Genomic DNA, 15,838 nt, shown 5'->3' with positions numbered 1-15,838 from the left:
CAAAAATATAAGTGAATGTTGTTTTTTCAGTTGATTGGTACAGTGGAGTGACCACCTCATATATTTGATGGATAAATAAAAACAACTACCAGAAGAATGAAAAAAACCACCCAACACAAACCAAAACACAATGCTTTCTATAAATATGTCTGCTATAGTTTAACTCATTACAGGCAGCTCTGATTGGACACTTAATAAAGCACTCAGATGCCTCTGACTTTGCATTCACTTAATTTTCTGTCATTCTGGGAGGTCCTGTCTCAAGAAAGACAGGAAAAGTCTGCATAAGGAGAGAACATAAACACTGAAACACATCAGGGTAAGGAAAAGCCTTAATTTCAGCTCATTCGCAAACAAGTAAACAGTTAAGTAACAGTATGTAAGTGTACACTATACCTTTTTAAGTTTCTCAATCATTTCTTCTATGAGGATGTCACCATTTTGAGACACCTTACTTTCCATTTGCGTCAGCCATTCACAGAGCTCCTTGTTCTTCTCACTGAAGACAGCCCACTCATTCAGTCTCTCGCTAACTTGTTGTCGACGCAAGGAGACCTTAAACCATTTACAAAGAGTAAATGAAACCAAAACAGTAAATACATTTAAAACATGCTTAAAACACTTTGTGCCTCAATGTGAGTTCCTCTAGCCTTGAAAAAGTGTTGCAACCACTTGCCATTAAAACAAACTGGAGTTGTACAGCAAAAATTTGAGTGAATGTGAGTTCAGGGGTAAGCACTGATCGCAGATTTCCTGTCAGCTACATCCTATGCACAGAGAGAGGCACCCAAGCATTAAGCTCAGCAGTCTGTCAATATCTGGTTTCATAATGTCTCTAACCCAAAATTTTCATTAGAAGATATAACCAGTATTTTCTTACAATTCTTGCTCACTTACAACATTTTATAAAATACATTCGTTTATTTTTAGTCTAAGAGATTGAATTAGAAAGAAAATTAAAAATTCTACACCAAAGCATAAAAAAAAAAAGATGCAGACATAGTACAGGCCAAAGTCCAAAAGTCTGTGTAATTTGTGCACGAGCACATGAGTACAAACCTAAATCCAAGACACACTGTAGTTTGCAAAAGTAATTTTTTACTTGAGTACCAATATACTCATTTCATAGACAACTGTCTCCTGTGGATAGGCATGACACCTCGAGAGATTCCAAAACACTGAGGTGTGCCTTGACAGGAAAGATTAGGCATGACACATCAAACAAGCAAACGCTGCAGTTAATACAGAAGGAAGGAAAACACTGATGTGTTTAAGAAACAGCTGTAACTGTGGTACCATCTCAGGATGCAAACAGTAACAGACCAAGATGGACACTGAAATCAAAATAGCAGCACAGACTGAGTAGCAAAGTCATCTCTGCAGTTTCAGATACTGGTACAACTACTTACTTCCTTCTCCACTGTGATCTGGGTTATTTCTGACTTTATATCACAATTTCAGCTGAAAAGGTGAAGCTCTTTCACAAATGAAAGTGACATGCTTTTTAACTACTGTGTTAGGTTCAACAGGGGCATACATGTGATCTTGCATTTCCTGTTTGCGGTTCTGAACTTGATGACAGCTTTCCGGAAATAAGCAGCAGTTGAACGAAGGCTTGCACTAGGTTGCATCCTGAAACACTCAGCATGCTCAAGACTAAGATAAAACTTCCTTACTTGGCTCCTTCTTCTACCATAAACATACATGCAGCGACTGTATCATAATTTAGATGTATCTACATTGGTTCAAATGCAACTAACTCATAACTTGATCTGTGCTGGTAACTGTGAAGCATTTTTCCTACTTTGGGGGTGTTTTTGAAGCCTTCACAGATAGTTTACAAGAGGTAACTATTTCAAGTTAGCCCCATCATATCTGGACTGCAATCTCTACTGAACTACAGCAATGACATCAGGATAATCTGAAAAGCTGGGTAAGGAAGACTCCACTGCCTGGAGTGCAAATCAGAGGTCAGAAGATCACTAATAATGTGATGTACCTGACAAAACTAAACAATACTCCTCAGCTCATTTTGGAGGCAAGAAAGTTACCCTCAGACTAAAAGAAATGCAGACACCAAGGTCTGAAGAAGGCGATGCTACCAGTAGAACTGAAGGTACAATCAAGCAATGTTGAGTGGGGAGGAGACATCCTTTCTAAGCACAGATCTTCCACCAAAGCAAAGTGTAACTGTATTATTTCTGTGGTTTTTTCCCAGCCAGCCATGCCAAGTCCCACAGCTCACAGTGTGATTTTTTTTTTGTTGATTTTTCAAGGCTGTTTAAATATGACCTCATAGCCATTATAAAGTTTAAGAGATCTAGAAACACTAGCAGTAACTAAAGGAGTATTTCAGTGAATGTTTCTCCTGACTCAGAAAGAATTCACTTTTGAATTTAGGGATGTCTACATGGATCTTTGATAAAAGACTGCTCCCAACACTGCTCAGTGCTGTACTTGCCTGGTGGCACAGCTCCTCCCACTGCCTGTGCAGGAGTTCTATTCGCTCACTGAGGATTGAGATATCATCTGCGCTGATATATACAGACAGGGTCTCCTTCAGCAGGGAGAGGTGTGCAAGGTCATCTGTCCATCCTTCAACAGCATTCTCTAACTCCTTAAAAGAAGAACACAAGGAAAAAGGACCAGTTTGCTAACAAATAATAATTTGAGTATGTTGATGAAACAGACAACCAGTGTTACCCACTGATTTAAGTCATATCTGAGCAGACCCACCATGTCAAGCAGACTGTTTCAGCCCCATTTAAAAGAAAAAGAAAACATCAACTCCAAATGTACCAATATTTTCAGACTTATGATGGTATTATCTCCCCAGTACAGAATGATACATGATAACAAGAAGTTGCAAACTAAGATACTACTCAACTCGCCAAAGTTCAAAGGTATCTGGGAAGTTCAGGTGCTGGTTTGGACACTGTACTGAAAATATTTTCAAGTTGTAATCCACTTCTAAAATGCAAATAATATAGCCTAAAAGTGTTGTTTTAAATCCCCCATGGTCACTTCAGCTCAAATAAAAAAGCACTAAACAGGAAGTTTAGATACCGTGAGTTTAAATTTGAGGTTAGAATTTCTAGAATAAAAACACACAAATACACAGCCCTCCTACAGTATTTTTCAGACCCTGTTCTGGTATCCTTCCATCAGATCTGCATTTACTCTGCAGGATTTGCATTATGGTGAGATCACTCTGGTATTATGGTGTCCATGTGTTATATGGATAGTTTCTTGCCTGGTTTGCATAGTCAGTAATATGGAGCCAATTAACAACAGAAGAGGTTACTGCACAAAGGCAGGCAAAGAAGAGATGACAATCAACAGAGAAGAAGTGCTTTACCTTGCAACGAATCTGTTCTGCATGCAACTCGTCATGGTGATCTGGCAATGGCTGAGAAAGCTTTTTTTTGAATGATCGTAGCTTCTCCAGGGAGTCTCCTATGCCCTTTTCACATTTTTCCCAGTCCTGAAAGCAGAATGTTTATTAGACTTCAGTTCTAATCTATGTTATACTTACATCAGTTGATTTGCCTAGGAATAACATGCCCTGAAATCTCCCTCTAAATGGTACTTCAAGTCTCAGATCTTGAGTCCTGTGTAGAACTGTGTTGAATTTTTTGTGTGTAGGTCTCTGTTAGTAGAAATACACAAGGTCTTCTGTTATTAATACACTGTCTAGATCCAACTCCATCCTTTCAGGAAAGTCTCTCCCTGGCAAAATTAATTTTCCACTTCCTTTATTGAATGTCTGCACTACTATTCTTTGATAAGAGCTTCATTCAGGTGCATTAATCGCTGGGAAAAAAAAAGTGGGTGGGGAAACTGAAAATTTAGGGCAGACTGAAGTTTGTGTAGTATCTTCTTTAAATCAGGATTCTAGCAGCTACACCCTGCTTTAGTGCTTGTATACTTTCCAAAATTTTTTAATGTGTCCAATGCAATCAAACCATGTCAAGTGACAGTATGGTTTTACCTGCCTCACCTGCTTGTTAAAGCCTTATATTAAGACAGAAGGACCATAATAATGATAACCCAAAAAGAATGGCAGTTGTATGATACCAGAAAATACAAAACTTGTACTGAAACTTGCATTGTACTGAAACTAAGTCTTCTGTTTCAAGATATTCTCCTTCTACCACTGCCTTTGTACTTCTCTCCTTCCTTTTCTCCCAATCTATGCCAGTATTTCATGATCATCTTGAGGAAGAACTACCCATATCAAATAATATGACCTTGCGTGACAATAGCCCGGCATGTTCTTAACACTCTTGCCCTGCTCCAGCACGGGGTCCCTCCCATACGAGAGAACCCTCCATGAACTTCTCCATGAGTACTTTCTACAGGCTGCAGTTCTTCACAAACTGCTCTAGAGAGACTCCCTTCCACGGATTCCTTCCAGACCCCCAGGAACAGACCGCTCCAACAAGGGTCTGGCACAGGGTCAGAGGTTCTGCCAGCAAAACTATTCTAGTGTGGGCTTTCCATGGGGTCACAGCTTCCTTTGGGTATCCACATGCTCTGGTCCTCCCATGGGCTGCAGGTGGATCTCTGATTCCCTATGGACCTCCATGGGCTGTGGGTAGATATCTGCTCCACTGTAGAGCTCTGTGTCTCTACCATGAGCTGGATGATAATCTTGCTCTGGCTGCCGGAGCACCTCCTCCCCCTCCTTCACTGACCTTGGTGTCCACAAAGTTGCTGCTGTCACACTGTCTCACTCCTCTCTCTGGATGCAATTGCTCCTGCACAGTAATTTTTTTTTTTTTTTAATCTTCTTAATTCTGTTATCCCACCATCACAGTTGGGCTCAGCCGTGGTCAGCAGTGGGTCCAACATGGAGCCAGCTAGCACTGGCTCCATCAAACACAGGAGAAGCTACTGGCAGCTTCTCACAGAAGTCATCCCTGCAGCTTCCCCCTAGAAACACTTTGCCACTCAAACCCAATACAAATATGTATAAAAATTAAACAAAATTGTACAAAATAAAAGAAATTTTTGCTCTATTTTGAAAATAGGAGTGGTATGAATATATTTTATTGGCAGTCTTCTGGAAATATCAGTTAAAATACATCAACTGACGGGCAAGCCTGCTGTGAAGTGTTACCACTCCCAGTTTCAGAGGTGGAGAAGGGAAATTGTTAATTCATGTACTGCATGTGCAGTTCCTGTATTTGTGTTTGTCCCTTGAGAATGCTTTCCTTCACCAGGGTTCACAGTAAGAAAGCACAAACTTGCTGAAGAAGTACAGAAGAAATTGCACACTTACTTTTAGCAACAAAGCAAGCTGTTTCTTTTGTTGCTCCAGTTGAGTGCTAACTATCTTCCAGCGCTCCTGGATTTCAGTAAGCTCTGCCTGCAGGACTGCCTCAGCTCCACTGTCAGCAGAGAGCAGCAGTTGTTTCCCAGCTTCCACTGTGAGGATGTAACTCCCTTGCTGCCTTAAGAGAACTTTCTCTTTAAGCTGAAAATATTAATAGTTTTCTGTCAGCTTTGTCTTTTTAATTACAATTAACAATTCAGTAATTCACTCTCAAGCCCATACTTTAACTGGTTGCATACCCTGTCTTAAGCATGAACTATGGCCCAAATGCTTTACCTTAACATTTTCACAATCATTTACTGCAGCAGACATTTATAAAATTTCTCAAAGGAGATAAAGACATGAAAGACTTCTTCCTCTCCATTAATGTCAGTGTCTCAATTGCTCTTAAAGAGTTCCTCTCGAGCTGTTATGCTTATAAGGGTTATTATCATTATATCCATCTTCCAGCTAAAAAGCTTGAAGACACCAAGCTGCTCGCTAGATACTGTTAACCTCACATGAAGATGGACACTCAAGGAATCCTTGTTAACTAGTATACATTCCTCAAACAGGTCATCACTATCTTTTCAAGACCGTTTCAGTGTGACACTGGCTGAAAGCAAAAACAGAAGCAAACACGGCTTGTGAGGAGGGCCCAGTAAGTTCTCTATTTCGTGTTCTTTATGCACTCCAACTTTGCTTCCATCATGCTACTGCTTCTGATATTACACCAGTTCCGAAGAAGAACTGGCAGAGCAGACAGGCTGAACCTAAGACATTTTAAACAATGTTTTAAATGGTGAAGACTGTAAAAAAGGCAGGGATTGTTCCTTTTTCTTCAAACACACTGGGCATACCTGCACTTCATCCAGCAGCACTCTTGCTTGCTGCAGTGGGATAGGAACGCTGCCCAGTTCAGTCACTGGCTGACAGGACATCTCCAGCAGCCACTTGCGCAGCTTATCCGCCATCTCCCTGTAGCGCTGCCACTGCTGAATCCGGCTGTCAATGATCCCCCTCATCTGCTGTGCCCGGCGAATTACTCCTTGCCACTGATTACTCAGAAGAGTCAGATTCAGATTAAATTCATCCCTATTACAAATAGATTAATAAAAAATACATAGCAACCTTCATACTTTGATATATTTACTTAATGAAATAATCTGAAGGGAAAAGGCACACAGAAAAGGTGTCTGTCTGTCAGTTAAAAGACATTAAGAGAAAAGCACTGAAGTCTCATGAAGGCTGACTGAAGCTAAGAACTTCACACTTCAAGTACTGGGAGAATTAAAGGGATCCAATAATTGAGACTGTAAAACCCCAAACCTTTAATGTAGAAGACTCTTCTACCATCTTCCCAGAAATACACAAAGAAAACCCACAGGCTTTGCCAGTTTGGATTAGTCAAATTCACAGTAAATCATGGAGATTTCACAATTCACCCCCAGATTTACTACTGAGTTCAAAGCAGGAGTAAGATACACATAGCATTAATAAAATTCTCATATTCCAATAAACAGTTCATCTTAGTACCAGGATAGTCTTAGCAAAGTCAGCGTATATGCACAAGTGTGAAACCATTGGTGTTCCACTGATTCTCATTCATTTGACCACAAGTGTTTAAAATAAAATCCTAGGTAACAATGAATTCCTACTCCATCACATTAAGGCTGCAGGTGTTCTTAACTGGCAGTAGGGAATCCTCCTGGTAGAGGCAAATCCCCAGGTGGCATAAATCAAGTGAAACCCATTAAATGTGTCAGTGCAGGCTCCTTTGGTGAAAGCGACATTTTGAAAATACATTGAAACAGATATGTATGTAGTGCTCTTGATATCCCAAGACAAATCTTTGTCAGAGAAGCAGCCTCAGAAGGTTTTTGTATTCCCAAACACATTCACATACCCCATAGCACTCTAATGAACACTGTCTTAAGATCTGGCTAATTAACAGCTTAACCACAGCAGCAGTAACTTCCACTTCAGAAGAGCATGATCTGAACACTGCCATCTGCCACCTCCTCTGTTAGGAAGTCTCCCACTAGCCTAAGTATTACTTCACATAACCAGCAGCAGCAACAATACAGCAATGTCTACCTGTCATCCACCTGTCCTTGTTCTAGGAGGTGCTGCCCATCAGAGATAATTGAATGCAAAATCTGCTGGCGGCTGAACATCTCTGCCTGGAATAGCTGTTGTACAGGAGACAAGGATGTTAAAACAAGATCTTACATTTTAATTCTGTCTGTATGCACTGATAAAAATGAATTTTTATATATTTAATCTCATGTCAGATTAACTCAATGGGAGTTTTGTCATGACCTTAGTAGAAACATATTGAAAACTCTCATTTTAGATTTACTTGCTGCTTCTAGTAATTAATATTAGTTCCTCAACACCAATATTATAAAGATAAATTATATCAACAGGATCTAGGTTTTATGTTTCTGAGTACAGCTGTGTTATTGACATAATAACTTACAATATAATTTACAACAAAATCCAGATAAGGTATTTTTCGCTTGTACAAAGAAAGGGCTCTTTTTATTTTCTGACACGTTGAAGAATTTTATAATCTTTTGCCTTGTTACACAGACCGTGTGTGAGAGTGTTATATAAACTTTTAATACACTTTTACATTGTCAATAGAACTTTAAAAGAAATAGACTATAAATTTTCTATAAAAGAAATGTATAGGAGCTAGAAGTCAATTTTCCACTTTTTCCACGTTTTCGTATTCATTTTCCTCACAAATAATAATAGCATAATAAACTTCCGCAATATTTTTAAAACCCTCTTATTACTTAAATGTAACTTAAGTCAAAAAATTACCTAATTACTACCTAAGCAAACATAACTCAAGTGTATATACTAATTAAATTTATTTTTAAAAACATCTTTTCTTTTAGTAATGGACTATGTCTCTACGTAAGGTTCTTCAGGAATATTTTCATGTTCATGAAGGCGCACTCAGGCACACACTGGACCCACTCTGTGCTCAAAAGGTTTACTGAGAGATTGGAAGAAAAAGTAAACTGGTATGAAGCTTGGGATTTTTCTTCTTTAGTTAGTGATGGTATTTGCAGTTGACAGAAGTTCACCCTTGCCTGAACTAAGAGGCACTATTCTCCAAGTCTAGACCACTCTTGTTATATGGCCTCCTGCCAGCTCAAATCGTGATAATAACAATCCCTGCATCTGCACCTGCCAGCAAAACACCCACTGGCACCTGCACACTTAAACCTCTTAAGCACATTGCGTGTAGTTTAGGACTTCTAGACGATGCAGTTATTTTTCAAAATGAGATTTGCCTCTCTGAATCACTGAGTTAACTCTGAAAATTCTACTCAGGTCATAAATTTTCCCATAGAAAGAAAGAATGTTGTCTGGTTTCTTCACAGAAATATTTGATATTGTTCTTTGAATACCCTGGCACTTATCATTGACTGAGCCTGAATCAGAAGGAAACTGAACACTATTATTATCACATGAATGAAGCCACAAGTGTGGCACTGAGAATTTCAGAAAGCTGAGCAAAAAGGCAGAAATTTTACATCTATTTTTGTCAAGTTACGGGACATGAGGCACAGAAGGCAACAGCATCTACCAGCACTTTTGAAAGATTGAGACTAAACAACACAACTGGTTGCAACTTGTTAAACAACTCCCCCTGCCCAAAGACCCAAACATCCCCCTCCCCTAAAAAAACCCCTCAAAAACCAGAAAAAACCCCAAAACTAAAAACCAGCAAAACCAATTCCTCCAAAAGGGAAAATTTTAATACTTTTTTAGGAGGACAGGTGAAATAAAAGCTTACAGAACATGAGGAACTCTACTTAGAGCAGATGTATTCAAGCCCTACACAAAAGTACCGATATTTCGGTCACCATCCACTTCCTTTCCATATTTACACTCTGTACATAAGAGGGATACCCCATTACCTGGGACTACTTGTCACCCAAATTTATTCTCATATGTAGATCACCATGAATCACAGAAATAGGTATTCAAAGGAGGAGGAAAGGAGGGCAAGCATTGAAATGGACAACACCAGCACACAGTAAAAAATTCGGTAATTGAGTTGGCAAGGAACTTCCTTCCCCTTCCCCTACCAGCATTTTTCAAACACTTGTCTCAGTGAATTCCCACTGCATGGGAGTCCCAAGCACTGTGCCATGTACTGGAGAACCATGCAAGAGTGATTATGAGATTGTCTTGGCAGACTGATGCAGATGTCAGTGTTAGCACATGATGTCTGTAAAAGCTATCACCGCCACCTTGTAAACTTCACCAGGAAGGTATTTCTAAATAAGGCCACTGAGGTGGTTGGGGTCTTCTTTGGGTAAAAACCAGCAAAGTTATGAGTCACTGGAAAGGCAATAACAGAGCTGGAAGCATTTCAATATCCATTCTGGGAATTCAGGTGGAAACAGAACATTTTCTCATTCTTTTCAAAAATACAAGGCAAAACAATGTGGAAATGCACCTCAAGAAGTTGAGATTTGACCCTTTCAGCCACAAGGAGTGGAAAGAAAAATTTTTGTGACTATCAGGAAGCACTGAAAAGGACACTTTGTAATGAATACATTTTGATTATAAAAAAAGCCAAAAATAAGACTTAAAAAAAAAAAAAATCAGGTTTCTTTTTTTAAGATGAGCTGCAGTATTTAGAAGACCAGATATTAATTATCTTATTCTGAGATGACTTCACAGTTGCAAAAAAAGGGCTTAAACAGAGTGTCCAAGTAACATTCATCTGCTCAGATCAAGGTTTCAGGAGAGAATTAAGCTGAGATCTCAAGAAAAACAAATTCAAGAAGATTGCCCTAACTCCCTTCAAAAAATTACAGCTATGACTAGACACAACAACAATAGGAAATTATCCACTTAGTAAATATTTCTGGACATTCAAATCTCAAAGACCTGAGATGTTTAAACTTACAAAGAGACTGCCCAGTTAATGCTGGTAGCAATGAAAGGAAATTAAATGGATGACATTTGTGAAAGCAAAGGCAGTTAGATGCTAAAGCAAACGTATGCTAAAAATGGTTGTGAATTACTTTTTGCTATCAAACATTCATTCAAACACTATGCTGTGAGATATAAGGCAAGAGAAGGGGAAGGACATAACTCTTCCTGTAATCTGGCCTGAGTCTAGGGGAAGGTCAGCCGAAAAAGTTGTGGGAACTGAAACTACTGCAGCCACATGGGAGATCTGGTATGAAAATTGACTTCTTTTACTTGATCTTTACCAGGATTCTTGGCAGTAACAATATGGGTGGAGAAAAAATGTGCACCACTTGACTTCACAGAAGAATCATAAACTCTGAATCTAGTACTAGTAAAAACTCTGAATCAGTTTTTCCCTGCAGCAAAAGCTGTGCTAGTTCTTGATTTGTTACAAACAGACAAACGACTCCAGCATGCAGCAAAGACCAATTAAGTTTGTTCTCCAAGGAAATGTTATCAAATGGAGGTGCCATGGTGAGTCATGTAACATGGTAATTGACAAAAAACTCTTAACATGTTCTTCAAATGCTATATGCATGGATAATTTAGTAACAAACAAACAAAATCAGAATAGATATTTTCTCCAGTTATGACTGAAGACAAAGAGCCAAATGGCATGAGAATTGTTAGGTATTTGCAGGAGCTTTGGTTTCCTTGGTACAAACCAGACTGAAGTAGACTAAATGTAGGGGACGCACTCATAGGCATAGTGATGCATTATGCACAAACACAGACACTCATCCTCCTCCACGCTGGCTATTGTTGACATATTTGCATGCTTCTGTTTTTAACAGAAGGTGCACACCAATACAATTCAAGGCATGCTACTGTATCATTCAAAAAAAGAATGTGCATTCCTTCTATGTATAAATAGTATGCGCTTTAGCTATGTATAAATATACATGATTACTTGCCTCGTGTTCCCTCTGTTGCTCTAAAAGCCTTTGGTAGTTTCCTGAAACCTCTACTGCCAACTTCTGCTCAGTCTGAACTAATAAATCCATCCAAGTTCCACATTTCTCCAAGAAGGTCTGCTGCTGCAGCAAGAAAGACTGCAGCTTACTGAAAGAAAGGAAGAAAGATGGATTCAGGTAACTCCAAATCAGATCATAACACCTTTCCCACTTAGCTGCCTCATTCAGTTTATTTAGCCAATACTTGGAAAAGAAGCAGTCCTACTTGTTTCAAATTACGGTAATTTGTGCCAAAACCTACTTCTCAGCTCAATGGCTTTGCTCTTTACTTTTAAGTACACCAAAAAAAAGGAACTTTGGTTAATAAAATATCTGAAACATTTTCTATATTCTGCAAAAGGTATACTTTCTAACTTGTAATTGAAGAAAACTGTCTAACAATCTTTATTTATCCCCACCTGAATCTCTCTGTAGTCTGAGATGAGATCAGAGACCAATGTCTGTTCAGGTTCTGCATCCTTTTGATTTCTTTGTCATTCAGAGGAAGCCTGTAACCCAGCTCATTAAGACGGTCCAAATCTGGGGCCATGCTGCTGAACTTCAGCATTTGACTCTGCAACAAACAGTAAAAGTGATAAGTGGGAAGTTCAGGAATTACATTATTATTGACTTCAAAATTACGAACTAACACTCACTCAAATTTAGAACGGCCTTGGTTGCCACCAAGTGGTCAGCAATCTCTATGCCAGGAAAAAATTGCATTTCCAGTTTTCATCTTCTGGTTCCAGACCAGGAGAAGTTCATGTTTAAATGTGTGCAGAGAAGTATACTCAAATTGCACTGAAGTGTTTTGCTGAATGGGGGATTTACAGTTCAGAGCTGCAGAAGTAGGCTGGTGTTCAAAGCCATACATTTTTACTGTCAAAATAAATGAGCTTCATTCCTTGCTCCTTAGCCTGAATTCTAGGCTGGAAAATTCCCACTGAAATCATTCAACTTTTTATTTCTAGGTTTTTGTTTTGCAGTACAGAAATACTCAATTCACTACATAAGGAAAATGCTCTGCTTTTTATCATGTCCAAAGTGGAATTCTGTCTATAGTTAATCTTGATAGAAAAAGAATGGAAGATTAAAATGACAAAAACAGCCTACATGACAAAGTTCAGCAACTTCTTGTCATGGCCACTGAAAGAAGGAGAGGGAAAAAAGAAGCCCCACAAAAAGAAGTGTGCAAGACCTCAAATGGAGATGACACAGTACAAAGTATGAATGCTTCTTCAGTATATCAGGATACCCAAAATGTATGAATTACTTCATACCTAAATGAGATACCACTGAGACAGGAATTGAATAAATTCAAAAAAGTTGTGAGAAAACAAGATGAAGGAAATCTCCAAAAACTGTTGAAGTTTCCATTTCCATTTTTATCAGTTATTAATTTTATTCTGGAAAAGTTTGACTGTCCTTTTCATCTTTACTCAGAGACAACGTAACAATCATTCCTTGTCTGCCATCAAACTTCCAAGTTCTCAGTCTTACACTTTTCATGAGTGATAGTCCTTTACCACATATAGAATGCATGTGTGGTATCTGTGCATACCCTGTACTACAAATAACCAGGCCAACAGAGGAAAAACCCCAGCACTTCCTGTGTTTATTAGTCACCTTGAGTTGCTCCATTCTACTCTGTATTGCCGAGACATCAGATGAGTGACTGGGATCCTGTTCTTTCAATGTTTCTTCTGCTTCTGTTATCCAGGTCTCAAGGACTTCCAGGCTCTTGGCAAAAGTTTGATAGTCCAGGGCTCCAGCCTTGAATACAAAAGATCCACAGTTTCGGTTTTGCAGCCTCCTTACTGACATTACACTCCTGGTTATTCTCATTATAGATTTGCTAACAGTTGAATTGGCTAGTAGCAATTGTAACTGCTGCTTTGCTTGCAGACTGTGGAATAAGTTTGATTTTTTTTTTTTAGGTTAGAAGAGGATTTTTGATCATAGGAAAGGCAACATTTCAGCAAAGTGCTTATCTCCTTATAACCTTTTCTAACTTTCTTTTATGAAAGTAACTCCCCTGTTTAATTTACTGCCAGCAGAGATGACTAGTCACTCTATTGCAATTTTAAATTAAGAACTTTTCTTGTGTTTTGACTTCTCACAGCACAGTGATACTACAAGCACATCTCAGACACTTCTGGATTTCTTGGGTAAATCCTCTTTTCTCTCAAACAGAAGCTGCTACCTTTGTGGCTTTTTCAACCTAATAGTTTCCTATGGAATACATTCTTCCACTCCTTTTTTGCACTTCAGTCCCTGGTGACACAAGCAATTTGGCAACCTCTATTAAACAGGCTTTGACACAAATGGTAGGCATCAGTTTGGTCACCAACACTAATAGGAACCACAAAAATCAATTCCACACAATATTCCGAATCTCTCATTTCTTTTACTGTTAACGAAACAGGTGGGAAAAGTGGTTGTCTTCAGGGGAGCAGTAGCTGTGGATACACTTGTTAGCACTACTGTTGTGTGCAGGAAGCCTGGCCACCCTGGCATTCCAGACATTTTCCTGCATGAGATTTAGTATCCTCTTCCCAGAATTTGGACCTTCTTCCAAAGTCTCTTTGCTGGACTTCAGCATATTTTCTACTCTCAGCTTTGGCTTCCAGGGAAGTCTAGGAAAGGCTGATGAACAGGTAACACTACCCTCTTTTCCCAGGCAGATTTAGCTAATTTATATCTTTTCAGGTACCACAGGATGATCACATTTGAGGACTGTTAACACTGTCTGCATACCTGAAGTGCAGCCTGTTGCTTGCGGAGAGCCTGCTCTAGGCTTGACAGATTCTGGTTCAGAGAGAGATGATCAGACTGTATGGCTGCTGCTGCTGAAGCCTCCACCTGGCTTTTTAGCTCCTCCCCCAGTTCTTGAAGAATAACCAGTGACTCCTGGGCTGTTTTCAAATCTGTGAGTACATCCTGTGGCAACACATTGAGTAAGGACATGAATAGTTAACCTGACACTCTGATTTAATCCCCTGATTTAAAGGAAGAATGAAATGACTGAACTCAAGCACTGTAAGGAAAACTTCTATTTACTACTGCATTTCAATATTAAAGTTTCCAGTTACATTCTGTATGAGTCAAAAAATAAAAAGATACGTCAAAGAACCTGCACAGAAAGGAACAGAAAAAAGACACTGCTCAGCTACCTTTGAGCAAGCCTGTGTTGTTGATGAGACAGTAACTGCTGAAAGAAATCCTTTGAATTTACTGACATGACGGTCCTAAGCAGTGGCAGCCCTCACTGTGAATTGATTCAAGTGTAGATCTCCCTTTTCTTCCTGCTATGATTTACCACGAGGGCTGAAAAAATAACTTTGTTAAATAGCCTAACACAATGGTTAAAGAATGGGACATCAGGAAATAAATTATTTGAACCGAACAATTTGAATTGCCAGTCCATGGTGCCTGACCATGGCAGCAAATGCTCTCAAAAAGCATGAACATGTTTATTTTTTAACACTAACATGTTTATTTTTCTCACTGTAATTATTTTGCTTGCATTGAGATAATTAGTATTTTATTTTTTTGGTCAATGACACTTAACATTAACTTAAGCTTAAAAGAACCAAAATGTAAGCACAGAGAGGAGACAAACTACTCTGCTTGTATCTTGAGATACAATCTTGAAAAAGGAAGAATATCAAGGTTTCAGAGTGAATGGTGTCCTTCCATAATGAAGTATAAAGACATCTCCATCATTCTGAAAATGTGAATGGTCTTGATTGGTGGGAATACAGTCAAAGGATTTTGTGTTTCTTTCTATTATAAGGAACTTAGAAGACTTGGTAGAGATACTTTCCCAAGCCTTTCATTAAGCAGGAACTTAAGGCTGAATCAAATGATATAATTTATCCACCTTCTCCAGAGAGAAGACTTTAGATACAAGCTTCTGAAACAACACCACAGCAACTAATGGAGGGATCAAAATTTAGAGACACTCATGAGATTTGGGTAGCAGATGTAAAGCTGTCTCTCCTGTGCCTAAGCTGCATCAGTAAAATGAAAGATGTTAATATACAAGATTCTATTCTAAAATACCAACTATAGAGTCTAGTAATGGAGAGCCTCTTGAGATGTTTTTTTAGCCCCCAGAGCTGAGAAAAGCTGCAAAGCTTAACTGAACATACATTACAGTCCCGAATCCAAGTAGTAACTTCATCATCAGCAAGGTCTTTGCTGGTTGCAGTCTTCAGGAGTTCACTGGTCTGGTCTTCTCGCTGATGGACTGTGGAAGAGCACTGCTGGTAGCAGTCCTTGTACCTCTGCCACAGCTGGAGCAGGGCCCTGCTGGCACGCAGCCGCTCCGCAATCTCCTGCAGGAGGTTGTTCCACCTGGTGAAGAGACTGCATGAGTGATCGAAGCCTGGGAGTCCACAACAACTATATGTGTCCCTCTTCCTCTCTGCTGTTTCCCATGGCCTCTTGACTTTTAAAAAATTTGGTAATAATCAAGATCCAGACATTTGATAACAAAAATACCAAACCAACAAATATGCTGGCAGGCTGTTCTGACCTGTCACAATGTGTCTGA

General features: G+C 39.2%; 1 protein-coding gene across 4 annotated transcripts in view; it reads right to left on the bottom strand.

Annotated features, from left to right (window-relative positions):
• SYNE1 (spectrin repeat containing nuclear envelope protein 1) overlaps positions 1-15,838 on the bottom strand; it is a 294,429-nt gene that overhangs the window by 37,089 nt on the left and 241,502 nt on the right. For all 4 annotated transcript variants that reach the window (XM_082303445.1, XM_082303442.1, XM_082303443.1 and 1 more), the window contains 11 exons: positions 15,435-15,639; positions 14,038-14,220; positions 12,907-13,053; positions 11,700-11,854; positions 11,242-11,389; positions 7,415-7,509; positions 6,178-6,412; positions 5,285-5,479; positions 3,359-3,484; positions 2,462-2,617; positions 397-555 (listed from right to left, as the gene is read on the bottom strand). In XM_082303445.1, coding sequence (XP_082159571.1) covers positions 397-555; positions 2,462-2,617; positions 3,359-3,484; positions 5,285-5,479; positions 6,178-6,412; positions 7,415-7,509; positions 11,242-11,389; positions 11,700-11,854; positions 12,907-13,053; positions 14,038-14,220; positions 15,435-15,639 — 1,804 coding nt within the window. The remainder of the gene's footprint in view (positions 1-396; positions 556-2,461; positions 2,618-3,358; positions 3,485-5,284; positions 5,480-6,177; positions 6,413-7,414; positions 7,510-11,241; positions 11,390-11,699; positions 11,855-12,906; positions 13,054-14,037; positions 14,221-15,434; positions 15,640-15,838) is intronic.

Source organism: Coloeus monedula (assembly GCF_965178545.1).
Source record: "Coloeus monedula genome assembly, chromosome: 2".
Classification (NCBI taxonomy): Eukaryota; Metazoa; Chordata; class Aves; order Passeriformes; family Corvidae; genus Coloeus; species Coloeus monedula.
This window is presented reverse-complemented; position numbering and strand designations above follow the sequence as displayed.